Source organism: Grus americana, chromosome 2 (assembly GCF_028858705.1).
Source record: "Grus americana isolate bGruAme1 chromosome 2, bGruAme1.mat, whole genome shotgun sequence".
NCBI classification, from domain to species: domain Eukaryota; kingdom Metazoa; phylum Chordata; class Aves; order Gruiformes; family Gruidae; genus Grus; species Grus americana.
Window position 1 is genome coordinate 6,014,469 of NC_072853.1, and position 25,952 is coordinate 6,040,420.

The 25,952-nt window shown below is 41.8% G+C and overlaps 1 protein-coding gene across 4 annotated transcripts in view; it reads left to right on the plus strand.

The window, feature by feature from the left end:
• The window catches only part of COL22A1 (collagen type XXII alpha 1 chain), a 268,249-nt gene that overhangs the window by 137,601 nt on the left and 104,696 nt on the right, over positions 1-25,952 (plus strand). For all 4 annotated transcript variants that reach the window (XR_008576049.1, XR_008576050.1, XM_054818065.1 and 1 more), the window contains exons 17-24: positions 1,166-1,210; positions 6,060-6,113; positions 7,919-7,972; positions 9,717-9,752; positions 11,315-11,344; positions 12,244-12,297; positions 13,220-13,273; positions 24,271-24,324. Coding sequence is in view for 2 of the 4 variants with exons in the window: in XM_054818065.1 (XP_054674040.1) it covers positions 1,166-1,210; positions 6,060-6,113; positions 7,919-7,972; positions 9,717-9,752; positions 11,315-11,344; positions 12,244-12,297; positions 13,220-13,273; positions 24,271-24,324 (381 nt within the window). In the remaining 2 variants the exon portion in view is untranslated. The remainder of the gene's footprint in view (positions 1-1,165; positions 1,211-6,059; positions 6,114-7,918; positions 7,973-9,716; positions 9,753-11,314; positions 11,345-12,243; positions 12,298-13,219; positions 13,274-24,270; positions 24,325-25,952) is intronic.

Consider the following 25,952-nt stretch of genomic DNA (forward strand, 5'->3'; position numbering starts at 1 on the left):
ACATCATAAGATTACATTTCTGTCATAAGATTGACATTTGGCTTGGGCTGCTGGGGAGGAGCAAGGCAGTAATCATCTACTCAGTCTACATGAGGGCCCCATAGTTATTAGTGCATTAAAAGACTCATATTTTTAGAAGTCCTGACATTTGCTTTTTGGAAATAGTGGTGTCGGGAAACTGTGCAGGCTCATTTTGGGTCATTAGAGATGGATAGGGCTGTACAGAGTTTGCTTAGAGTCAACCATGGCCTGAAATCTGAAGATCTTAATAATTATCTAAATCGTCCTACAGGCCAAATAAACCCAGACATGTAGTTCTCATTAGTTTGGAGGTAAGCCTCCACTATAGTGTAAAGTAAATTGAAGTTTAAATACAAATGTATTATTAGAATAAGAGGCATTTTAAGCTTTGGCAGTTCTAGAGAGGTCACTACTGACTGAGCATATTTGTCTGCCTGTAGCCATTAGTTGGTTGCTCAGTTGCTACAATAAAGGTAAAATACAGGGTGTTTCCTGTGCCAAGGCAAGGTGAAATCCGTTCCTGCCCATTAGCGTTGCCGTCTTTCATCAAACTAAGCCTCAGCCAGTGGTTCTGGTGTACCTGGGAGGAGATGAATTATGCCGTCCAGATGAACATTGGCATTGGATTCACATTTCAAAAATGTGCTTGGGCCTCCAGGACAAGGATTATCTAACATTTGCCAGTTCTCAGAGGTACCTGCTGTCTGCGTAGCTACTGCATCCAAAACCACCGGGAATGGGCATTCTTGCTTGTTTATGCAATAGATTTTTCCATCAGTATTGTCCTCTACCTAAGTCCTCATTGTTTATGAGCAGCATGAAAAATGCAGAGCATTGGTTGTTTTCCAGACCATCTGCAGCTGTGGTGTGTTCCCTGTCCCTCCACACTGCTGTTGGCAGGAGGGTCGTGTGTCTGCGAGCAATATAATATTACAGATGTTCTTGGGCCCACAGGTCATCCCTGCTCTATGAGTCTGCTTAGACCATGCTTGTAGCCAACCTTGGGGAATGGCAACACGGAAAATGTCCTTGAGGTTCACTTGAATAGATTGTGCAGACATGCACAGTGATTTGGTGACTAGAGGAGATAACTGTGCCTCTACTTGGATTGAACTTTATAATCTCTTTTTCTCTTCATTTTTAGGGTCTACAAGGAGAAAGAGGAGAAAAGGGAACACGAGGAGACAAGGTATTCCTGCTATATGCTAGGAAAAACACTTTGCCTTTGTACCTTAGGTAGGGTGGGCTTCCAGGCCAGCAGCTCTGGAGGGTGATTAATGATGGAGTTTCATCACTGCGCTGCACCTCCAACTGCTGTTCCAGAATGACCTCCCATGGGAGTGCAGGAGGACTTTAGGGATCTCTGCTGTCTGCTAAGCACACATTTAGGGACTTCTTGTCTGTGTGCAGCTGGGGATGGAGGAGAGGGAGGAGGAGTGGAATGAAGGTATGCCACTGAGGAGATCTAGCAGAGCGTCCACACTGTGTGCACCACCTGAGAAGTGTGAATGACCACTGACTGCTGCTGACCACATCCGCATCCAGCATTTCTCCATCCCACTGCAGTTGCTCAGATTATCCAATTTCCTATGTTTCTGTCTTCTCCCATCACCATAAGCTCAATATTTAATGAAGACCAGGTAGTTTCTCTCTTGAAGACTTCGTCCAGCTCATGCTGCTTCCCAGTTCTTTCTCTTTTGTGTCTAGGTACAGCTGTTTTACACAGCACAGGACACTCTGAGATTTGAACCACGTTTATGGTTCAAGAAAGAGACCAAGTGCCTATTATAGCTGGAATAAGCATTTAAAAGGAGAGCTGGGCAGACACAAAGACTTTATTATTCCAGTTTGCTCATTGTGTTCAGAGAGACCTCAGATGTGCACACACTTCTACTGCAGACCAGCCAGGCAGTGCTCGAGGGTCCCCAGGAATGTCTCCAAAAATGCATCTTTCTGCCCCTGCCAGGAGAAGCTGGTGCTGGTCTGCTCCTGCCCTGAGAAGCAGTGGGAGACAGGGCATCACCAGGCTCTCAGTTGGACCCGAGTCACCCCTTTTCTCATGCAGGCAAAACTTTTTTGCCAGCTCTGAGTGGCTTCCAGCCCTAAGCGACGGCCAGTCTTGCTTATGTCTGAAGCTGGTCCTGACGTAGGAATCTCTCAGTGCTGGTCTGGCAGCTTTGCCTGTGTTCAAGCTGTCTTTAGTGATATCTGGCTATAGGTGTTTGTGCAAAGGAGGGAGTTATCAACTTGCTAGTGCGGCCTTGTTCCCATTTCTCACTCTCCATCGCCTTCTAGAGAAGAAACCTGGAGATTTATACCAAGCTTTGCCTACTGGCAAAAATGATCAATAGACCCTTCGTGTGAGATACCGCATTTTGCTTTACCGTGTGTCAAGGTGTCCATTCCCACTGTTCATTTTGTTGTTTATGATGAAGTAGCCATGACCATGTTTCATATTATCTGTTACCTCACTGGTGCAGCCAGAGCAAAAGGCTGGTTCCTACCTTGTCTTCCTCTTGCTTTTGCCTCAGCCCTTTGCAGGACTGGTTCAGTGTGTTGTGTCTAGTCAGTGCTTTTCCAGAGGCGAGGTTGTCTAATCTGCTGGAATATTTGGCTCCCGGAAGAAAATCCATCTTTCTGACATCACCGTGATGGGAGAGGAAGCTGGAGCTGTGTGTGGGCAGGCAGCTGACTAAGCTAGAGGAAGATTAAAGTTGGGAAGAAATGAATTAGGTTTTGTTTCATTAAAAGGATATGCACAATTAGATCTCCTTTTTTTCTTTTTTTTTTCTTTTTTTTTTTTTTTTCTGAAGCAGCCAGATCTCTGCTATAACAATTGTACTTTGATTTTTTCCAGGCTTTAATGCTGGTCTCAGAACATCCACTGCCATTGCTTTAACTTCTACCAGTCAGTACTACTGTGAAAACAGTGGGCGTAAATTCGGCGGGCCAAATATTTCCTTGTCTGCTTTTCAGTCTGTAACTTGAATACTGACACCTACGCAACCTGTGTTTCTTTGTGCCTGAGGAGAAAAGTGTTTATTGTATTAGATGACAGCAGTATCCCATCCACTGAATATTGGTCTGTTGAATCTGCACCCTAGTATGAAAAAAGGCTGAATATCTCATAAACCCATAATACATCTTGCTGCTATATTCTTATATCCTGGGTCCTCAGATGTAAATACTGAGGTTTTATAGTGAGGTTTTGAAATCCAGTATTATTAGTTACACCTGCACTTCAGGAGAGCCACTGCACAACATGAATGATATCTCGTGTCCTTTTGCATCTTGACGGGCTCGCTGTAGACCCCAGGACAGACTCTGCAGAGATAAGTGTGATGCACTTCCCTGCCAACATAAGCCATATATGTGTGTGATACTTGGTGTGTTAATTTAGGCACGTACAGCAGTTCAACGTGACATGGGGCATTGCTTTTGCTGCATAAGCATGTTTCCATCCAGTCGATCCTTGTCTGTTGTATTGGAGAAGAGCTCGTGTAAGGAGGCAGCAGGGCTGGTCTGCTGTTGCACGTCCCTCTGTGCGGTGGGTTTCCTCTCCTCCAGACTTTCCCAGGGCCCTGTAGACTCTTGGGAAATCATTCTTCCAACACATCATTACACTTTCTGACTGGTAAAGGTCAGAAAGCAGCACCAAAGTTTGTATGCAGTTGGAGTTTCCCCCAGTTGCTTACTACTCTTCACCATTTTGTTCCACTGGTTAAAGCAGAAAAAACAGTAGAGCAGAGGGGAAGGAAATGGAGACTTGGAGTGAAAATTTGAGACTGAATTTTCATTGTGTTTTTTTCTTTCTTTTGGGAAAGAAACCTTTCTCTAGCCCTTTTTTAAAGAATTGAAAAAAATATTTACAATGTCAGATTTTTCTGAAGAAACAACTGAAAGCACAATCATTTGGATTGTTTTCAAACAGCTTTATTGTATACATTTGTATAAATAATACATTTGCCTTTCCCAGCCCCCATTACTAGCAGTAAGAACATTGACACTTTTCTGTTTTGGCAGCTAAAACAGCATGTGTGAAGTACTCGTTGCTGCAGTGTATTGATGTTAAAAATTCTCCTGAGACTACACTGCACATTTTGTCAATCCACCACACTGTCACTTACCAAAAGTCTCAAATTCAGGATACTCGTAGTTCAGTCAGTGCAAAGGAAACCATGAATGTGGAAATTATTGCCCCCGAACCAAGTAGATCCAGATGTCTGATGCTGGTTTTCAGCTGATTTCTGTAGGGTATGGGTCTCTCTAATTTAATTTCCTGGATGCATCATTTTGAAATAACATTTCTGTTACAAGACTGATTGACTTTCTAAAGGGGAAAAAGAAATAAATTGATTCGCAAATCCATTTCTGACTTGCTGAATCAATGTAGTTTTCAAAAGGAACTAATGAAATGCAATGCCGTAAGTTTGGGTTTGCAGATAATAACAGATGTCTAACAGGGATACTGTGGGATAGTAATCAGAATTAAAATGTCTGAAACATTAAACAAAATAGAGTAAAACTAATATTTTACTGTCGCTCCTTGTACTTGCAGAATTTGGTTTTACATGCACATTTATGTTAACAGTGGCACTGTGTGTGTGTATTTGATAATTTATGTTCAGCTGTGTGTGCAGGATCCGAGCAAAATCAGTGTTTCATTTTACAGAGGTTTAAGCATTTTATAGAGTAAATCCTCATTTCAAAGAGTTTTAAACTAAAGAGTCGGGAATGGGGAAAAGCCACAATCCGTAAGAGAGAAGTGAACTTCAGCAGAGAATGTCATTGATCTAGTCATCATCTCTATCAAGGACCTGGGTTATAAAATATGGAATATGTTAAGTTTGAATGTGGAAGTACGGTGAAGGTCAGGGTCAGAATTCAAAATGATCTTGAAAACAATGCCCCAAAGCAGAGGATGACATTGAGAAGGGGCAGCTGCATGATCCTTCGTATGTGTAGGACAACAAATTGCACGCTGCTATAGATTGGGAACAACTGATTAAGGAGCTGTCCTGCAGAAGGGGGTTTGGAGTAGAGTAAATGTTATCCTGGGATTTAGACAGAAGAATACTTTATAAAACATGATATAATCTTTCTGCTGAAAGTTAGCCGCAGTTGTATCCAGCTTTGGGCATCTAGCTACACTGAGGACATGGAGAAAATGGACAGTGCACAAAGGAAAGCACCAAAAACGATCAGAGGTCTGAAAAACATACCGATGAAGAAAAGTTGAAGCTCTTGAGCTTGTTTAGTCAAGAGAAGTTTGAAGGGGGAGTTTTGTAAGTCTTCAAATACATAAAAGGACATTGTAAAGATGAAGGGAACAGTCTGCTCTCTGTGGGGGGTTAGGGAAAGACATGGTAGTCTGAAACTGTAGCGAGAAAAAGTCAGGTTTAGGTATGGGGTAAAAACCATATCTTCAGGTATTTAAAATATAGAATAGGAATAGATTGCCTGTGGACTTTGTGGACTGTCCAACTCTGAAGACATACAGGAATAGATTAATTGTTCCCCCAGGTTACGGAAAGCAAAGGTGAGAAATGAAAGGTTTTTCTTAACTGGGTAAAAATGAGCTATTGCTGGATTGTGGATTCATTATTTTTGTAAGAGCTATTCTTGCCTGATGTTCCTCTGGTGCCCTTTGTCCGGTTTACATGAACCCACCTCAGCAGGCAGAGGAAGGATGCCTACGTGGAAAGCTGGCACACAACCTCTTCTCCTCTCTGTATTCACATCCCTGCTATTTGGTGCTAAGTTTTCTAGACAGACAATTGCGAACACTTAGCAAAGTTAGAGAGGATAAAAGTTTCCTGCTGACTACACTTGGTTCACCTCCTTGTTACTGGACGGAGGCTCCCAGCAACTTTTCGTAGTACAGATGTGGAGACTTGAGCCATCTTGTCTGTTGGGCTGGCTTGAATTTTTCTCCTTATTCCTTACTCTTGGAGCAGGTAACACGGACGTCACTTGCAGAATGGTGACTTAAACACCACCAGTTTGAGTTATACTGGTTCTTTCTCTTCTTACTCCAGGGAGAACGAGGCCTTGATGGGTTGCCTGGAAAGCCGGGTGTGGAGGGGAAACAGGTACGTGGCAAATACTCAAGGACTGAAGGATTTTCTTTGGAATGAGTGGGAATTGATTCTAAATCTAAGACTTATACTGGGTGGCTGCTGACTCATGACAGGACCCCAGTGCATCTGCAGTTTTCGTAGTCATTCTAAGGATCTTTGTTGGCATGGTTTTATTTTTTTGTTTGGTTGGTTTTAGAAATAAATGGTAATGCAATATACACTTAAAGAAAAGCCAGTCCTTTAAACATGATAGGTTAGATGTTTGTCCTAATTTTCATTAGAGACATAAGGAAGCACATATAAACATTGGGTTGTTTAAGTCTGATATTTATAAACTCTTTTTTCCCTCCCACAACATGAAAGGGGGACAACTGGATTTAATATATTTGGTTTGTTTTCAGTAAGAAAGGCTTGGAACTATTTACATTTTTAAGACAAGATGAAACCAGAAAATAGTCTAAAAAACCATTACATTTCTGCTGATTAGACAGATAATGCTTTGTCTAAAACTGCTATCTGTAGATCCCACAAGACTGTTTTCATTACTCAAAGTATGATACCTAATCAGAGGCATCCTTTACTCCCAGGGATCTTCTGGTCTAAATAGCAGAGTAAGAAGCAGAGGCTAAAAAGTGATTTGCCAAAAGCCGTGCAGCTAATCACTGCCACCCTTGAGCCCGAAGCCTCCAGGCTGCTGCATCTGCATCCCATTCACTATCCCTTGCTGTTTCCCTCTCAGGAACGGATCATTTGGAGGCACTTTTTTGCATTCACAGAGATGGAGGAGCTGCATACCAACCCTCAGGATAGTTTATCTTTGGGTGGTTGATCCTGCTGCTCACACAGACAAATCAGCTCCTGGGGTCTGACCTGAACGTGCTTTGCAAGCACAGCAGCCACGTGCTGCCCGCGTACTTTGCTCTCTCTCTCTTTTGGCAAGCAGAGTTTTAATTTGACTTTGTTGCAAAGTATTTTCGTTTCCATATCAGACACGTCTCTTATATTTAGATGGCAAGGTATAGTGTCATTAGCAGTCTTAATCTTCATTAAATCTATACCTTCCTCTCTGTGACATCATAAGGATTATTACACTTATTTTTTCTTTGCTCGTCCATGGGGAATTTGACAGTTAATCCATGCTTTTTCTCTGCTCTGTTCCTCAGCCACAGTTTACCCAATACTGAGCAGGATTTGTCTAGTTAGTGTTTATCACTATCCTTATGAAATGGAAATGTTTTCCGGTGCTAGATGTGGCACTGGAATCACAATGAACTATGTTCACTATGCCCATTACATTGTTTACAGGACTGGTTTATACTTGCAGCAAATGTGGATGAAGTGAGAAATTGCAGAGGGATGTGAAGGTGGACGCTGATTGTTTACTACTGCTAAGGAACAATTTCTCCAAGTGACACTCTATTACAGAAGTTGGGTTTTTCTGAAGCTTTTTTTGCCTTTTTCATGTCTACACACCTAGCAGCAGGCAAATCTTCATGCCTGCATTTTATCCTAAATTTTGTGTTTGACACTGATGTACTCCCTGAACTGCAATCCTTCTGAACCAGCTGAAATTGGATTGCTGTTATCATGGCTGCTGTGGCATCTCCATCCTTATTCCCCTTCCCCTCTACGCAGCAGAGCCAAAGCAGCCTTGTGTGTTGTATTAGCTCCTACCCCAGCTCAATGGGACATAAGTGTTTGTGCTGCCGATACCCAAACCTGCAGCCTTATGTTTCTCCTGTACTTAAAAGGAATGGCAATTGATGACCTGCAGTACGTAAACCAAAGGTTTTTCTCTCCGTTTTACCTGTTTATAGGGCCCTGCTGGCAGCCCGGGCCCTCCAGGTACCAGTGGGACCAAAGGAGAAAAGGTGAGGTGGGATGGGATGCACGGGAGGGGTTTGGACACCCATTTATTAATTCCTCCTTGGGTCCCCAGTGCTGGAAATATCAGGGCTGTTTTCCTAGTATTTAGCTCATTTGTGTATAAGTGAAGCTGCATTTAAATGTTTCACTTTTCTGACATTGCTTCAGTCTGAAATGGGTATGAGTGTTAAACTGTGCCTGGTTGTAGCTCCCCTGCTCTTAGTTTCACCCTTATAATGGGAGTAGAAGGAAGTAGAGAGTAGTTTGGCTCAGGAAACCTTCCTCACCCAAGAAAGGTAGGTAGAAATGTCAGTATGTTTGTGTAGATGCCGGTTTTCTGACCCAGGAGATGTAGAATTGACTCAGAAAGTACCAATTAAATGAGCACTACCCTCTTACCTGCAAAATAATTGTTCACTGCTCTCAGCAGCAATTTTGACCTCATTATTTTACATGGTCATTTCCAGGGCAGCCTTATGTTTCCGTCTCTGCTAGAGGTGATGATGTGGTTTTGGTATTTCCTACCTGTTTCTCTGGCATGAGTGGAAAGGCATGCCCAATTCTGGATTTTCTTTCTCCTGTTCTCCTCCAGATAGGGCAGTGAGCCTTTTCCGAGAATGCAGAGATCAGACGCAAATCTCTCTGTTTCCCATTACTTTCCACTCAGATTCAACAGCTATAGGTGAGGTTTCAGAAGCACCTACAAACCAGGACAGCAGGACACATCCACTGTGGAGAAAAGGAACAAGAAGATCTTTGTGCTCCAGCATGTGTGCAGTAGAGAGCAGTCCTGAGTTCATAACACTTCATCTTTATCTCTAAGTGGCTGCATTTGGTGCTTCCAGAAGATGTTGAGCTCCTTGCTCCATTACTTTCAGTGCAGCTGATGTGTGGTCTCTTCAGTCCTTCTGCCATCGTGCGGAGTCTCTTTAGAATAAATAACAAATAGTAATTAAACTTGTCTTAAGAGGAAATAGCATGAAAGATATGTTGGGTCATTCAGAGACCTACCTGAGTAATGAATAAATAGAGTGTGAAAGGAAGCTATATGATAATTTTTGCATTAGTCTGTATGTAAAGTGAAGGAGATGCCTTCTGGAGGCTTAGTCTTAAAGCATAATAAATAGTGGATACTGCTGGAAAAAATGTGCTGGAACAAATTGATAGCCTAGATGGCAATAAATCATGTTAAGAGGATGTAGCATCTCAGTGTCCTGCAAACGCTTATAGCATGATTCTGTTCTATAAAATGACTTGGGGAAAATGGTACCATTTCTCACTTTTTTTTCTTTTTGCAAAGATTTTTTGCTCTTTAACAAACAAAAGCATTTTGGCCTCAAATATCAATCCTGCAGACTCTGTTAGGGATCTGAGCATCCATCAGGTTTATTTTGTGGTATGTGTACACCAATTATAAGATTTTTGAAGCTCAAATTTAGTGTTATGGTGCATTTAGTGCATCATTCATTTTAAGTCACCAAATGTCATTAAAATCAATGTGTAACAACACAGTAACACAGAACACAACCAGTTCCTGCATGTATTCATCTGCAGGGTAGGGAAAACAGAGTTAATATGCATTGCATGTTCATATCTATTAATTACAGGCTGGTATTGAAAATAAGAATGTACAACAGCAGTTGGAAAACATGCTCGGAGGTTTGCTTTTGTTTTGTGTTATGTTATATATTGTGCTATGTGGTGTTCTGTATTGTTATGTTTTATCATTTCTTTCGTGTTTCCCTGCAGGGTGAACCAGGACTTCCAGGATTGCCTGGCTCTTCAGTAAGATATTTTTTTAGCTTTCTCAAACATTGTAGGCATTACTGCATGAGAAGAGAAAGTGGAAGCTGGGGTTGGGAGGACTTCACTAAATGAGAGATGTTCTTAGATGTTTTTTTCCAAAAAAAAAGTTTATAGCACTAACATTTTTGAAGAAGGCAAGTGATGGGTTCCAACAAGGAGATGCACTGCCACAATTTTGGGAGATTTTGAAATGTGAGGATCAAGACTTGAAGAGGCAATGATATCACTGCCTCAGGTGCATCAGAGAGAGCAGTACTGTGACAGGACTGTGTGGTTTCCAGGACAGTTGTTGAGCTGATGCCTAGTGGCCTTTAGAAAATAGAGCCTGTGAAAGTTACAAAATCAAATGAAAGTTCAGAATTGAGGGGAATTACTGAGTGCCTTTGTCATGGGCTGGATGTGAGATGAGAGGAGAAAAAGGCAATTTCTGATGAGGTGGAATGATCTTTCCTTGGCTTATATCTGAAAAAATCCTGGTAGAATATGATACAACTAGGACCTGATGTGCTGAAATGAGGAAATCAGTGATAAAAAAGAAAACTGAGAAAATGGAAGAGGGGGGTTGATTTACTAGATTTACATGCCTTTCTGTGTCCCTCTGCCTTCAGCGATGCCTTCACTGATGCCAGAGGTGTCACTAGCAGGGATGTATTTAGTACTGTCCACGTGAAGAGGTCATCTCCAAGTGAGTGGAGAAAGAAGCTTTACCGCCAAGTATGCAGAGGAGAGGTCTAGAACCGAGTTCTGCAGGGTGTGGTAGCAAAGCAGTTGGGAAGTATCCCTTTTACTTTCCAAAAAATAAGATTAAAATTAGGAAACAGCACTCTAAGACTATTGGTAGAAAGACTTAAAGGGCCACTGATCCCAGCAGCGTTAACTGTAGCACTGTGCCAAAGAAGGACTGGGTGCTAAAGACAAGAATGAGAAGTTCTGTGGTAATCATGAGAAAGGCAGCTGGCAATTTCCTTACCCAGAATGCAGTAGAAAGCAAAGGAGGGAGAAAGAGAAAGCTCTGAAAAAACCCTGTTTGGGTAAGAGCCTTTTATGGTTCTGCTTAAATGTGAAATTAATGATGTGACAGTAGTTGTCGAGATTTTTGACCAATACGTATAAAACCTGAAAATGAGCCTAAAGTTCCAGGAGGTGGGTGGAGAACAGGCTGAACACGTACCATATCCAAAGTCAGCCTGCTATTTATATGATGCCTTCTGCATTGAATAGATCTTTGTAATTTAAAATAAGACAAGAGCTGGGGAATTCACTAACTTATACCGTTGAGATAATGAAGCTCTTACTGTGCATACAGCCACAAAAATCACTTCACAGGTAACTGAGTGAGTAAACCTTGTGTCAGTTTGAGCTGTTTAAATAGAAAGTATCCCCCAGCCTGCAACAGGATTTGAGGAGCTGTAGCAGTTAGTGTGCATCTCAAGGGAACAGCGAGGGGAGAAAAATACACTGTGGGGGACCATCATACCTCTGGCACCTTCTGTGTTGTCTTTCCTCTTTTTATCCTTCATGATTCTGCATTTTTATTGCAGGTGCATACTGAAGGCCTAAAAGGAGAGCAAGTAAGAGAGATTCAATACTTGTTCTTCCATTACAAGGATGCTTTTATGTAGTTCGGTTGCCTGTTAGATTAGATTTTGCTTTAAAATAGTACTTCAAAATTAAGGTGGATAGAAGCATTTTCAGGCTATCAAGAAACAACTTCTCCTATTTACAGTGGAGAAAATAAATAAGAAAGGAAAAAAGGCAATGTCCTTTTCAGATGCAATGAATCTTACATGAATGAGAAATATAAATTGGAGAGTCAGCTATGCAATTCTTTAAGTCCAGGGAAGTGTTAATATTAAAGTTAAACTGTATTTGAGTTTTATGCTGAGTTTGTCTCTGAACCTGGGCACTCAAAACAGGGGAGAGACACCCATTGCTCCAGTCTGTTAGTCCTACATATAAACAAAATATATTTAAATTTTGATTTTGTGTTGGTAGGTGCATAATTTGTATTTAACTGTTATTTAATATAATGATATGCACCATATAAGTGATACTTTAAAGACCTTCACAGCTGTACCAGCTGGGGAAAATGCCTGTGGAAGCTGTTATTACAAGAATTGCTTTTCTCCACCACCAAACCCCAACCCACGGTGTTTTATTGCAATATCCAGGATAGCCCAGTGTCTTTGGTAGAGTTACTACCTTTGAAAAACAAGGACCCAGTTATGGATAAATGCCTGCTGAGCGTGGGTGGATCAGTCTGTGTGTAGTCTAATGAGTGCTGATAATTCAAGTAGCTGAAGGATTAAGGAGAAAACCAGCTGGTCTCTGCACTGGTTCTTTGGGAGCTATGAGAAAAGGGGTTTTATAGGTCCTATAAATATGGCCATCATGACTAATGTGCCCACATAATTTTTCATACAGACATTTTAATGCCTTTTAAAAAAAAAAAAAACCAACATTTCTGTAGGGAGAGCCTGGGCCACGAGGACCACAAGGCCAACCTGGACTTCCTGGACCACCGGTAAGTTGTTTCTCTCACTGTTTGCAGTTCCCAGAAACTGAAATTCAGGCTGGTGTGAGGCACACATGCAAAATCTCATAGATTATTCAGACACTAAGATCCTAAACAGTGCCTCCAGCCTCCTGTTTTCTTCACTGCTGTGAGAAGGTCTCCTGCTGTGGATGGCCACTCTGAACATATGGAGGTGGCACCCAGGACATGGGCAGTCATCGCACAGAGGCAGACTTTGCCTCAAGGCTATTGTCATGCAGAACCTGATTGTTTTTCCATTTCTAATGTCCTGAAGCACTGTATGGGCATTCAGCACATCTCAGAGTGGCACTCACTGTTAACTTCTAAGCTATCGTGTAATGAAGGTCAGAGAATGGTTGCTGTAAAAGCGGTTGGCTTTATGCCACAAGGTCCTGGCTAAAATATTTTGTGGATGAAAAATAAGAATTGGATATGTGCGTTTGTACTCTTTTTTTGCAAAAATTTAGACATGCCAGCATTCTTAATTTTGACTTTAGTTTATTCAAGTTAAATTTTATAACCCAGCTCTGCAGGATATCTCAGTTCAGACTGTCACTGCTGCCTCATTTGCAGATACTCTGTATTTCCTCACTTTTGAATTGTTTGTTGTGTTTCATTGTTGATTGGGTTTTGTAAAAATGATGGCATTGTGAAGATGCATTACTTAGGTAAATCTGGTTTTAATTATGTAATTTAAATATAGTTGTGTGCTCTGTATTTAATCAGGGCATTGTCACTTTTCTCTATCCTGTTTTCTTATTCTCTTCTGCTCACAGGACAACATAATGATCAGGTAAGAGTTGTTTAGGTAGCCATGCAGTAACGGTAGCACAAACCAGCTAGGAAATGGTTATATAGTTCATTAGTTTTTCTTACTCAGTTAACTTTCTAAAACGTTTCACTTTTAAAGGGAGAGGCTGGTCTGGAAGGCAAGCCTGGAGTCCCTGGTTTACCAGGTCAAAGGGTGAGTTGCTGTTTTTATTTAATGTAAGTCTCAAGAGGCTGAGTACAGCTTTGTTCAATAAGGTTTGGTACTTTGACCCACTTTACATGTACTTTTCTACTTATTTAAGGATCCTGGAGGCCCAGATCCTTTCCTCTATTCCTTCTTTATGGTCCAGCAACCTTCAGTACCTCTTGGAGTCCACAGATTGTGTGGAGTGCCCTATGGGACTCTAGGAAAGTTTCTTGTCATTTGCTCTGCTGTCTTTATGTCTGCTCCTTGCTGCCAAGAGGATTCTTGATCTGACCCTGAGTGTGTAGAGCCACTAGTAAAGTTCAGAGAAATGCTGTTGTCCTGGAAGTCAAATAAATCCAAAGATATTTGCAATACTGCAATATTTTCTGTTCTGTTTTGTCTGTACTCAAACAGAAGCTCCCACAAAATGGGAGCTGGTGTACCATTCTCCACCAGGAGCTTAGATAGTTTCTCTTGTTAAAAAAAAATATTGGCTTTTCTCTGGCTCAGAGTTATGTCTTGAAATATTCAGTTTATCAAAAAAGTAAATTTCATAGCGGGCCTGATATTATTACATGCAGACTCTGAGCTTGCCTTTCCTTGCTTCAGCCCATTTGTATGAAGAACATCTCACTAGACAACAGATAAGGGTGGAAGCGAGTTACCTGTTTAAGCTTTGTGGAGGCAATCACTTCAGTCTCAGTACTGCTGTTTGATGGGTTACAAAGACTTGGTCATAGCTTAATCCATAGAGGAGATCATGGGGGTTGCCTGTAATGCTTTGGACTTGAGTTACCACCAGTGCTGTTAAAAGAGTGGGTGCGAGAGTGCTGCCTGTGAGCATGGGAGGGTTATGGGCAAAGGACAGTGCAGGGAAGAAATATATACCTTGGTAGGTGGTTTTCTACAGACTTTCCACTGAATTGCATGATATTAAATTGAGCTGTAAGTGTGGCTTTTAGGAATCTTCTTGGGAAGATGGGGCATGCAGTCTCATGTTAATGCCACAGTGGAAAAGGGCATTTACTTGCTCTCTTGTACTTTTACAGTCTTCAGAAAATATCACCTTATCACTTCAGCAAATAACTGTGCTGCACTTTACGTATGAGTTGACAAGTTCTGAATGGTCCTGGTTTTAAAGCCTGCTGTGAAACGCTGTTTCTTGAATAAGATTAATAGAGCATATTAGCTGAGTAAAGGACAGTGATCTGTCAGGATCTGCAACAGGACACAAAATGCTCCTGCTAATGATCATTTGATTAGAGATGGCATTTGATCCATACTGTCTTTGAATGTTTCCCTAGACTCTGTTGTGTCTAGCTAGTTAGACTTCTCCTAAGGGTCTTTATTAGTCACCAGACATCTTAGGTGGATAGATTTTTATTTTTTTTTAATTAAAGGCCATTATTCAATGACTGAATACATGAGACGAATCAAAGTCCTGGGCTTGGTGGATCTACATGGATAACCTACATGTGGGAGAGAGAACAGATTAGCAGATACTACTGATTCACCATTAGTACAGTTCTTGACAAAGCACAAATATAAATCCAGGCATCTTACATAAATTTGGCTGCTGAAAGCAACTATTTCTCTAGACAGGCTTAGAAGTTAAAACTCCAAGAGCAGAAATCTCAGATATTTGTTTGAGTCTAGTTTTAAATGACTGGATGTGAGGTGAGGGCAGGCTCTGAAGGCACAGCTCAGAGCTATAGTGAACCCTCTTGCACACACCCAAACAAGAAGGCTCTCTAGCAGCATAGCCTGGTGTTGAGGACATGGGTGGGATCACGATGCCTCAGTTTCATTTGTGGCTTCAGCCCTGCCTTGTTGTAAAAGTTGGCTTGTAGACTGGATATTAGGAAAATTTTCTTCACTGAAAGGGTTGTCAAGCACTGGAACAGACTCCCCAGGGAAGTGGCTGAGTGACCATCCCTGGAGGTATTTAAAAGACATGTAGATGCTGCACTTAGGGACATAGTTTAGTGGTGAACTTGGCAGTGTTAGGCTACCAGTTGGACTTGATGATTGTTTATGGTTGGGCTTGTTCTTAAGGGTCTTTTCCAACCTAAATGATTCTATGATTCTAAACTATTCTTCGACTCTGTTCTAAGACACTTGCATCTCTTCACTGCTGCACCCCCTGTCAGTAGGGGTAGGAGTGTAAGGCTAGACAAGTATGTGAGCAAACCAACCAGCCAGAGCAGCAGTATGAGCATGGGTTGGTTTAACACTGAGTATGTTCCCCAGCACAATTTGGGTCATGCCAAGTAATTGTCTCCCACAAATGTCCCTGCACTGCAAAGTGACTGTATCTAACAGGCTGGATGACAAAGGCCATCCTTGTTTGTGTGAAGGAGAGTTTAGCTGCATGAACACAAGCTCCTGTGCTCTTGCACATGGAGCCCTGGCCCATTGTATTTAGCATAATCGTAGCCTTTTTCACTATGTGAAGGACAGAAAAGTCAGACATAGCTACAGGCAGATTTGGGACTCCTTTTTAGCAGACCTGTGTAGGACAGGTGAAAATGACTAACCATCTGCTTGCCTGGTCCCTCTGCTGGTTTATACGGGCGTGGTTTCAAGATGTGATCCTCCACCAGTTTACATCTCCTGAAAATTTGGTTCCTGAGTTACTTCATAAATATTCTGCACTAATATCCTGTCACGTAAGGGACAGATTACAGTGCAAGATTGACTTCAGGACTCTTTCAAGTAGCAAAGGGGCTGATGTAAAACAGTTACAGTTTCGCAGTATGATTCAACCTCAGTTTTGCATTATGGTCCTCAACCAGCATGTAAATGAAGTCGGCCCATGCACAGAGCCCCTATCCTGACACAGGGATGCAGGTACAACCATTTGCTGGAGTTCTTAAAAGCCAGCAGTGCTTTAGTTAGCTGTAATGCAGCTGGCACAAACTACTAATGGACTAACGATGTGTTTGGAAGCACTTCGTAGAGGAATCCACGTCTCATAACACAGTCCACTGGAAATGAAGGATTCTGACCTGTGCAAGGACAGAGGCAATGTTGGCTGGTGTTAGAAATATAATGCAAGAGCCACCTACACAGTCTGTAGATTTCATAGAAGATGACATATAGTGCCAAATACCCTAGTGACAGTTTGGCTGACGGGAATAGGGTCATACATCTCGGAGATAATTCTAGGAAAAGAGGAAGTATGATATTCTTTTGGCCTGAAGTTGCTGTTCCTGTTATTGCTGAAGAAATAAAAGTATACATGGGATAGTACAGTTGCCAATAAACAAGGCATGATCTTTATAGAGTCACCATTTGTGTTATAGTAAAGAAAGTGTCAGTTTAATTTCTTAAGATGGTTACTGCAAGCTTAATCTTTTATTTACATGCATTTGTGGTACTTGCATAAACATTTTTCCATCACCTCTGCTTAGAGTGCATATTTCTTGGAGCAGTTGCAGAGTCTTCTCCTAATGTATAGTACAAATATGGCTGAATAACCAAGTGGATGAAGCAGCCCTCTCATCAGGGCTTCTGATGGCCCAAGGCTACTTCTGGCATTGGTATTACAGATTGCTTAAGACCATGTTACAGATTGCTTAAGGCCATGCTTAAGACCAAGAACCAGTATTGGGTCAGTATTGGGGCCAGTTCTGTTTAAATCTTTATCAGTGATCTGGATGAGGGGATGGAGTGCACCCTCAGTAAGTTTGCAGACAACATCAAGTTGTGTGGGAGTGTTGATCTGCCTGAGGGTAGAAAGGCTCTACAGAAGGATCTGGACAGGCTGGATCAATAGGCCAAGGTCAACTGTATGAAGTTCAACAAGGCTCAGTGCTGGGTCCTGCACTTGGGTCACAACAACCCCAGGCAACGCTATAGGCTTGGGGAAGAGTGGCTGGAAAGCTGCCTGGAGGAAAAGGACCTGAGAGTGTTGGTCGACAACCAGCTAAATCTGAGCCAGCAGTGTGCCCAGGTGGCCAAGAAGGCCAACAGCATCCTGGCTTGTATCAGAAATAGTGTGGCCAGCAGGACTAGGGCAGTGATCGTCCCCGTGTATTGGGCACTGGTGAGGCTGCACTGGTGAGTGCTGTGTTCTATTTTGGGCCCCTCACTACAAGAAAGACATTGAGGTGCTGGAGCGTGTCCAGAGAAGGGCAATGAAGCTGGTGAAGGGTCTAGAGCACAAGTCTGATGAGGACCAGCTGAGGGAACTGGGGAACTTGTTTAGCCTGGAGAAAAGGAGGCTGAGGGGAGACCTTATCACTCTCTACAGCTACCTGAAAGGAGGTTGTAACCAGGCAGGTGTTGCTCTCTTCTCCCAAGTAACAAGTGATAGGACAAGAGGAAATGGCCTCAGATTATGCCAGGGGAGGTTTAGATTGAATATTAGGAAAAATTTCTTCACTGAAAGGGTTGTCAAGCATTGGAACAGGCTGCCCAGGGAAGTGGTTGAGTGACCATCCCTGGAGGTATTTACAACATGGGTAGATGTGGCGCTTAAGGATATGGTTTAGTGGTGGACTTGGCAGTGTTAGGTTGAAGGTTGAACTTGATGATCTTAAGGGTCTTTTCCAGTCTAAATGATTCTGTGATTCTATTCTATGTCTCTGTTGCCTTTTGAGGGCTTGCCACCGAACTAACCTTGCTATCCGCAAGCATTGAGAACTTTAGGTGTAGCCCAGCCATACCCAGCAGGTCACCTCCAAGTCATTTAGAGCACTCTCAACAAACTTTCCAGAAGTTGTGGACAAGAGAGCAGCATACTCACAGCTGTTCTTGAGAGCATAAAGGTTGCTGGTGAGTCACAGAAAGTGTTCCTGAAGGCTGGGTCTTGTGCTCTGCAGGAGGATGCAGAGGACAAACTGAAGAAGATGTTACAGGACCCTAGCTGGCATTAGAAAGGCTCCTGAGCTGACTGAAGAATGTGATAGAGCATCTTCCTTATACTTAGAAAAAAAAAAAAACAGACATGTTTGGGGCAGAGAGTGAAGGGAGTGTTGTGCTCTTAAAAAAGCTGATGGTATTGTAGAGATCTGATTGCCAGATTTATCATAAGCTAAGCTTGCTACATATGAACGCCTGTCCCTCCGGCAGCCCTTTCCCAGCTCTGATACAGAGCATGTGTTTTCAATGTAATTATAATAATGCGTATTTACAGACATAGTTCTTTAACATGGAAATCTAATCTGAGGGCTGCTTACATTTTGGGGAGTAGCCCAGTAGTGGAAACGCACTAAGAGGAGCATAAACTGGGAAGAGAGATCATCTTTTGGGCATTTAAAAGCACTTTTCTGTTAACCTGCTTTAGTTGCAGGTCTTGAAGTGTTTTATGGGCAGAGAAAGAAAGTGCAAAGTCTCCTCAGTACATCTGCTGAACTGCTAATCCGACAATTCACGTCCATCCTTTGATGCTGTCTGGTGGCAGGAGATAACAATTCCAACCTGAACCAGGCAACTGGGTTATGTTCATTTTATTAGCCATCTGCTTCCAAGTGCCTGGCACCTGACGTCTGTACTTTGACAACGATACCCTCATATCAAGAGCACATAGCGGGAAGAAAGAAGCTTTGCTGTTCTCATCTGTCCCGTAAGACCTCTGAGTGATAGACAGTAGTGTCTCTCTGATTTTACTAAAACTGCCTGAAAAAAAGGTAGAACTCTGAGAGTCTGGTTTCATTTTAGGGTGGTTTTGTGGGTTTTTTCCTCTCTTCCTGTCCTCTTCCTTCTGTAAAATTGAAGAGAATTGAAGTACTTTGATTCTGCTCTTAAGTTTTTTGACACCTGATCTACTGAAGTATTTGTTGGAAACGAACCCAATTTTTTTTGCTTGATAGACACAAAAAGTGTAGATGTATGACATGCTCCTGGAAAGCATGAAGATCTTTGGATAATCCAGCCTAAACACAAGGTTCTTCTGAAGTGTGCTCCAAATAATTTGTATTTCAAGAATTTACCTGTTATTGAAATGGTGCAAGTTCATTCAAGTGATTGAAACTTCAGAAGGAAATGAAGATAAAACATCTGTTTATTCTATAACAGTACTTTCCACATAGGCATGAGGTAGCAGCTACCTAGACCCACTCTGAGTTTGATGTGCTGTACTGCTGCCTAGTCTTCTAAATTGTCCAAATTTTCCCATGCTCAAAGAACAACCAGCACAAAAGAAAAAAAAAAAATACAGGAGTCTCATAGAATAGTAAGAATAGTCATATGGAAAAAAAAAATCTTAATGGAAAATAACTTTTTTAAAGGGTAACCTTTAATGAATGTCCTTCTCCATGATTAAGACTCCAATGTTCATGAGTCAGGCAGACAAGTAATAATAATTCCCCTTTTTTCAAGTTACTTCATGCACAAAATAATTTAGGTGAAGCACAGAATGAGAGTGAGTTTGATGTAGAAACAGAGAGAACAAAGAAAAAATTTACTGCAAGACCCTTTATTTTGTGAGCTAATTGCAAAGTTCGGTGTCACGGTCTGTCAGGTTGGAGGCAAAAGGAACGAGTGCAGCTCCAGGAGTGAGTTACAAAGGGATGTTTTCTGCATCTTTAATTCAGCTGTCATGTTTCAGCATGTTTTCATGTACATGTGTCCACATCCCCTGAATGTTTATCCCCAAAGTCACAGCAGCACAAAAAGCTTAACAAACCTTTCCTGACTCTTTACAACTAGATTACAAGGCTGTGATTCTCAGTAAGTGCTACATATTTGTTTTACAATAGTGTTTAAAGGGTCCTGTTAAAACTGGGGACTACTGGGTTCAGAACACACCCTCCACCCAGAAGAGATGTGTTAAGAGCACTTACCAATACATGAAAGGTTTATCCCTGTTAGCTGACAGAAGGGACCTCTGTCAGATCCCTGGAGGGCTGCTGAGCTCTTTGTGTGTTTGATGGCGGGACAGAAATCCATGTATTTGACTTTCTCCTTCTTGACTCATCTCTCTCTTAAGTGGGTTGTTGCATATGATGTCGCAACTTGAAATGGGCAGTGAACACTGTTTCAACTCTTATTTCTCTGTGTATGAACTCCCCTTGATTTGAATCACCTTAGACTTGCAAGGTCCAAGGAAAGGAGTTAGTTGATTGGTATTTCCAGGGACAGATGTGTAAATAATCCAGGAGAGAGAGGAGAATAAGTTTGCCTAGCAAACTATGTAGACTTTTTCGAAAGAGCCAGTCCCAAGGTGTAATTTCTCTCAGTGCCCAAAAGCCCTTATACTTTTCTTTGTCACAACAGCGCCCGTGATCGCCCATTAGGTGGCCAACACTGATGGCATTTGCATCCTCAAGCTCGGAAGATGCTCTCACTTCTTCATTTCCTGTCATTGCCTAATACATATGTAGACTGTAAAAGGCTGATACCTTCAGGAAGTTAAAACGTTGATTAACACTGCTGGATTTCTTCTGGCTTCTCTGGCAATGTAGAGGTAAAAGGACAGGGGTAATCCTACTATCCCTTCTAGTTTACAGAGAAAATATTTGACATTTATGCTAACGGTCATACTTGTTCACAATTAAGGATGCTTTCCATGTACTTGGTACCAAATAGACCTCTGTTCCTGGGGCCAAACCTCAGTGAAAACCATGCTATGAAAATATATCGTCATTCTGGCTATCGGCCAGCAAGGTAAGAAAGAGTCCTGGGTTATGATATCTTTCAAAATTTCCCCTCTAGCAGAGTACAACCAACATTTTCCTTTAGTTTCCTGTCTTCTGTATGGTAGAGCTCTTTCCAGTGTGTGGTTGTATTCACATGTATTTGTGGGTGCTTGAAATGTTCAGATGAGATTGCCTGCCCTGGCAAAGTTCAGCCGTGCAGAAATTGAAGTGTAAGCAAATGAACAAAAAGAAGGAAGAAAGGATTGAAGGTGTAGATTAAATCCAGAGTGAAACTGTAATTGTCAGTGAGGTAAATATATCCATTTCCAATAAACCACACATTTTTAACAGTGCTATTGTACAAATTGCTGATAAAGGCAAATAACATATGTTTCATATAGTCTAAGGATACGCATTCTTACACACTTAGCTGATTCTTACTATGAGTAACAGAGCATAACTGCTGATTTTCTTTGTCATATTACTAGGTGATGTGACATTTTGCTGAGCTTTGCTCCAATAGGTATGATTTCTCCTGGCAAGTATTTTTGCACTTTACAGACAGGCTGTAATGTTATGGAGCAAATCTGTTGTAGTTTGATTTTGGCTAACCTCTCAGTGGCCAAAATGTCCCCTTCACAATAGGAAATTATGCTCTCAGCCTCTCTGTCAGTATAATTATATACTGCTTTAAGGTGTTTTGAAAAGCACCAAAGCTTCTCGGCATTAAACCCAAGGAAAGGATAGGTTCCTTTCACATCTCTCATTGCTGCTGCAGATCAGCGTGCCTGGCCATCAGTGTGGAAACAGAACAATTGGTGTATACTCATCACAGGAGGCAAAATATGTCCTTCTTCCGCCTTCTCTGCTTTTGAGATGGGTTTGGGGAGAAGGCAGTGCTGCTACAACCTTCCTCAGGTTCCCCAGGTAATATTTTACAGGTGGGACCAAGTTTCCAAAAAGCAGCAGTAACCAGATAATGCCCTTAAGCCGTAAAGCTGCTAAAGCCGCACCCTTGTGGACCTCCAAAATAAGGTCTACGTGTACTACTCCTATTTCTTCACTTGCAAGGTTACAAGGCTCATTGGGATTTTGTTGGCCTGAACGCTAACGTATGTATCACCCATTGTGGTTTTGTATAGAGTACACAATAGGGTATGTTCATGCTCTCCAACTTGCGATATCTGATTTAGGACGACTACTTAGGTAGCTAATTCCTTCATGCTCCTCCAAAGGGTTATATCAAAAGTGTTTATATCAGGTTTCTGCCTCTAATGCAGTCTCTGAATTAGAGTCTAAGGAGATGCACAAACATTGCAAGGGGAGGTATGAGGTGGGTGGTAATAATGCCCAGTGACCAGTGAGGTTGGTGGGACATGGAGGAATCAGTTACACTGTGTTGTATGTTGGCCTCAATGTTGTAGCTGTGGAACCAGCCACTGTGATGCGTGGCTCCCACGTTGATAGGAAGCTGGAGGTGGCATGCAGTCATACTCATCTCCCATGTCTGGCCCCACACAACACACCCTGTATGCTCTATTCATAAGCTTATTTATTTCTTTAAATGAATATTTAACAGTGTCCCTTGCATGGCCGCCTTGGCAGTTGACAAAATGAGCCTCTTTAACTAGAAAACATATGTTGAATCATGTGGCGACATGAGTCCTTCAGGTTAAAAATGGGATCTTTTTGGCTTTGACAAGCAAAGAAGGGATGGATTTAGAAAAAGTAGAATGAGCACTCATGAATAGTGCATGTACTTGAGTATATAATGCAGATTTTTACTGGTATTGGGGAAATGGAAAAAAAAACCCCAAATAATTTCCTGGAAATGACTACAAACTTCTGCTACCCAAGGACCTTATAACCACTCCTTTAATTTTCTTCTTAAAATTGTTGTTGTGGATGCCCCATCCCTGGAAGTGTTCAAGGCCAGGGTGGATGAGGCTTTGGGCAACATGGTCTAGTGGAGGGTGTCCCTGCCCATGGCAGGGGGGTTGGAACTAGATGATCTTTGAGGTCCCTTCCAACCCAAACCATTCTATGATTCTATGAAATTCTTCTGTATATGACAGCTCCTTTTTTTGTTATGAGAAAAATAAGGATAATATCAGATTCTGACATGCCAGCTAATGAAACTCAGTCAAAACTGGGGAAAATATGATGAAAACTTGGTTTGTTTGTGATGTTTTCATTTTTTTCACTCATTTAACTCAGCAGAAATTATATAAATTGTTTCTGGAGATATTTCAATAAAGAAAAATAAAGGGAAAATTACATATCTGACTAGTATTTCTGTATGACCAATCACATCACCAGTGACATGAGACTTGCTTAGTTTATTATAATATCGTTTTAAAAAGAAAATTAGTTTGGGTGAGAAGTAGAAATGAGTGGGGAAAAAAATCACTTTGTCTCTCAGATATTTACATGTGACTCCTCTTGTACCCCTGTTAGTATATTACTAACAACCTCAGAAGTATTAATGATTCAGTGTCTATTACATGCCAGGGAAGGATAGATTATTTTTACAAGAAAGCTGAGTCACAAAATATGTGACTTGCTCAAAGTAACGCAGCAAGTCATCTGTTGAGTTCAGGAGCAAATCGAACCTCTGCCTTATCTCCAGTGCTTCAGGCATCCTTACTACATCCTTTTTTCCTCTTTTTTTCTTATGTAGGACTTTTTCCTTGTGAACTATTTGAGGTCAAACCCATGGGGAACACAGGTGCCACAGCATCCATATAGGGGAACTTGTCTCAGGGGTATATTCCGGGTCCTGGCTTATCCTTTCCTTGCACTGGTGAAGGTCTCTGGTTCCTCTGGAGGAATATTTTTTTTTACTTGCAGAGGAGTCAGTGAGCTCTGTCCCTTGGTGGTAATGCCAACCCTAGTTAGAAATGCCTCGTGGATTCATGTTTTCTGGCTTGGAGATTGTGAATCTTTTATATTCATCCATGCACCAGAGTTCTGAATTATTTTCTTTCTTAATGCAGGAGACAGTGCAGGGAACACAAGTGACATTGCTGGGGAGGGGTGAAGGGCTAGGCTGTGGCAAGGAAAGTGCCTCTCAGCACGTGTCTACACGTGGTACCTCTCTTGGCTGCCTCTCAGCACTGTGACTTCTCTGACCCTCTGTGGGCAGCACCCAGGTGGGACTGCAGAGTGTAAGAGATGCCAAGACGTGCATGAGACCAACCCTCATCTGTGAGGGCTTTTATCACAGTCTGGGGAGATACAGACCTGCCAAAGACAACTGGAGTTTCACATCCAAATGGTGTCTGTTGCCTTTGTTTCTAGCCTTCATGTTTTGTGTACCCATGTTACGGTGATTTACCAGTCTTGGGATGAAAGACTTTGGAAAGTCAGTAGCAGTCTTTGCCCTGGTGTCTAATATGTTCTCTTCTGTTGAACATGCAGGGTAAAAAGGGAGAACCTGGATTCCCAGGAATCAACGGTCTGATTGGTCCTCAGGTAAGTGATGATTTCTTCATTTTCATGTAATATATGGAAAAACATATTTTGTGGCAACAGGTGACTTGGAATCACAATGCAGCATGCTTTGACCTTGTTCTCTTCTCATCTGCACTGTCTTTGAAGTTGGTGTTTCTCCTTTAAGAGCCAAACTAATTTATCCTGTTGTGATTGAGAGAAGTCTGCCTGTCTGGCAGCAATTACTTTTACCTTTCACAGTTTTTCAGCATCTTTGAACAGGGACATAAGGAGGTGTTTTATATGTTGATTTCCCCATTGCTTGTGCACAGAACAGTATCATTCCGGAGGGAAAGCAATGATTTGTGTTTTGTAATATTTAGGACAGTGTCTTAACTAATTGTTGGCTGTGTGAATTGGCAGTTGCAGATATACCTCTTGTGCTGCAGTCTTGAGGGAAGAAGCAGTTTAAAAGTTATTTGCTATTCAGCAAGCACTCTTCTTTGAGCACAAGACTGTTTTTGTGGCTTTGGTACTCACATTTCTACTTGTTATGGAGGGATAGGTGTTGGCTTATTGAGGAAGGTAGAGACAGGGGTTTAAAACTGAATGTTTATTCTCCCTATAAGGAAGGATGTCTTAAGTATAATGACCCCTTAGCTCATTTTTTTTAAGGCTTTTGGCAAGTTAGTGCTCCAATTTGCACCATCTGTGCAAAGGTGATGCAAACATCATAAGGACAAAATACTGCTGTGTATGTTAAGAATCATCACAGAGGATTTGGCTCCACTGTGGATCAACCCATTCTGTCCCGTATTATGGGAACACTGACACTTGCCTGTGGCTTGGTTTCTTGCTAACTTTGTAGCCAAATTCAGCTGACCTGAGTCACTTCGTAGGGTCACCCCTGCAAGAAGAAAAATATCTGCGGGAATGTCCTCAAGCAGGAAAGATGCACCTTCACTTTAATCTGACCACTCAGGCTAAAACCAAGCATTTCATTCATTCCCTTTTCAATAATAAATTAATGATCCGCATCTTTGGCTTTGGGATTTTGTTTCAATAATTGGTTAAGTTTTGGGCAGGAATGAAGAGCCTCCATTACTACAGCTGTCGGTGATGTATTGCAACAAACAGCACACTGCAAGACAGCAGATGCTGATTTTTCATTTATTTCCTCTGGCAAGCTATGCCCTTGTAACCAGGAAACACGATCTAGAAATGGTTTCTGTGGCAGACGTTTTATAATGAGCTGTTCACATGTCTGTGGAGGATGTCGGAGAGGCAATCCAAGGGTTTGAGACCCTGTGCAGGCAAAGGCCCTTGTGTCCAGCTGGGAACTTTGGCCTGAGAAACACCACTTGATACTGGTTTACATATTTTTAAGACTTTTTCCTTTGGTACAGTATCTGGTTTGCAAGTATTTCATCAGCAGCCTTCAAGAGGAATGGAGATGCTATTTCTAATGGATTTAAAAGATTTTGCTGTTTGTTTGTTGTTTTTTTCCCCACTGGATAACATTAAAAGGTCCCCCCAAGACTTCTGAACCATCTGTGTAGCCATTGGGAGGGGATATTCATTGCCTTTGGGAATAGATTTTTCTCCATGCATTATTTCTGAGATATCTGACACTATCCATCCATCCAAAGTCATACTTGTTCAGCACAAGT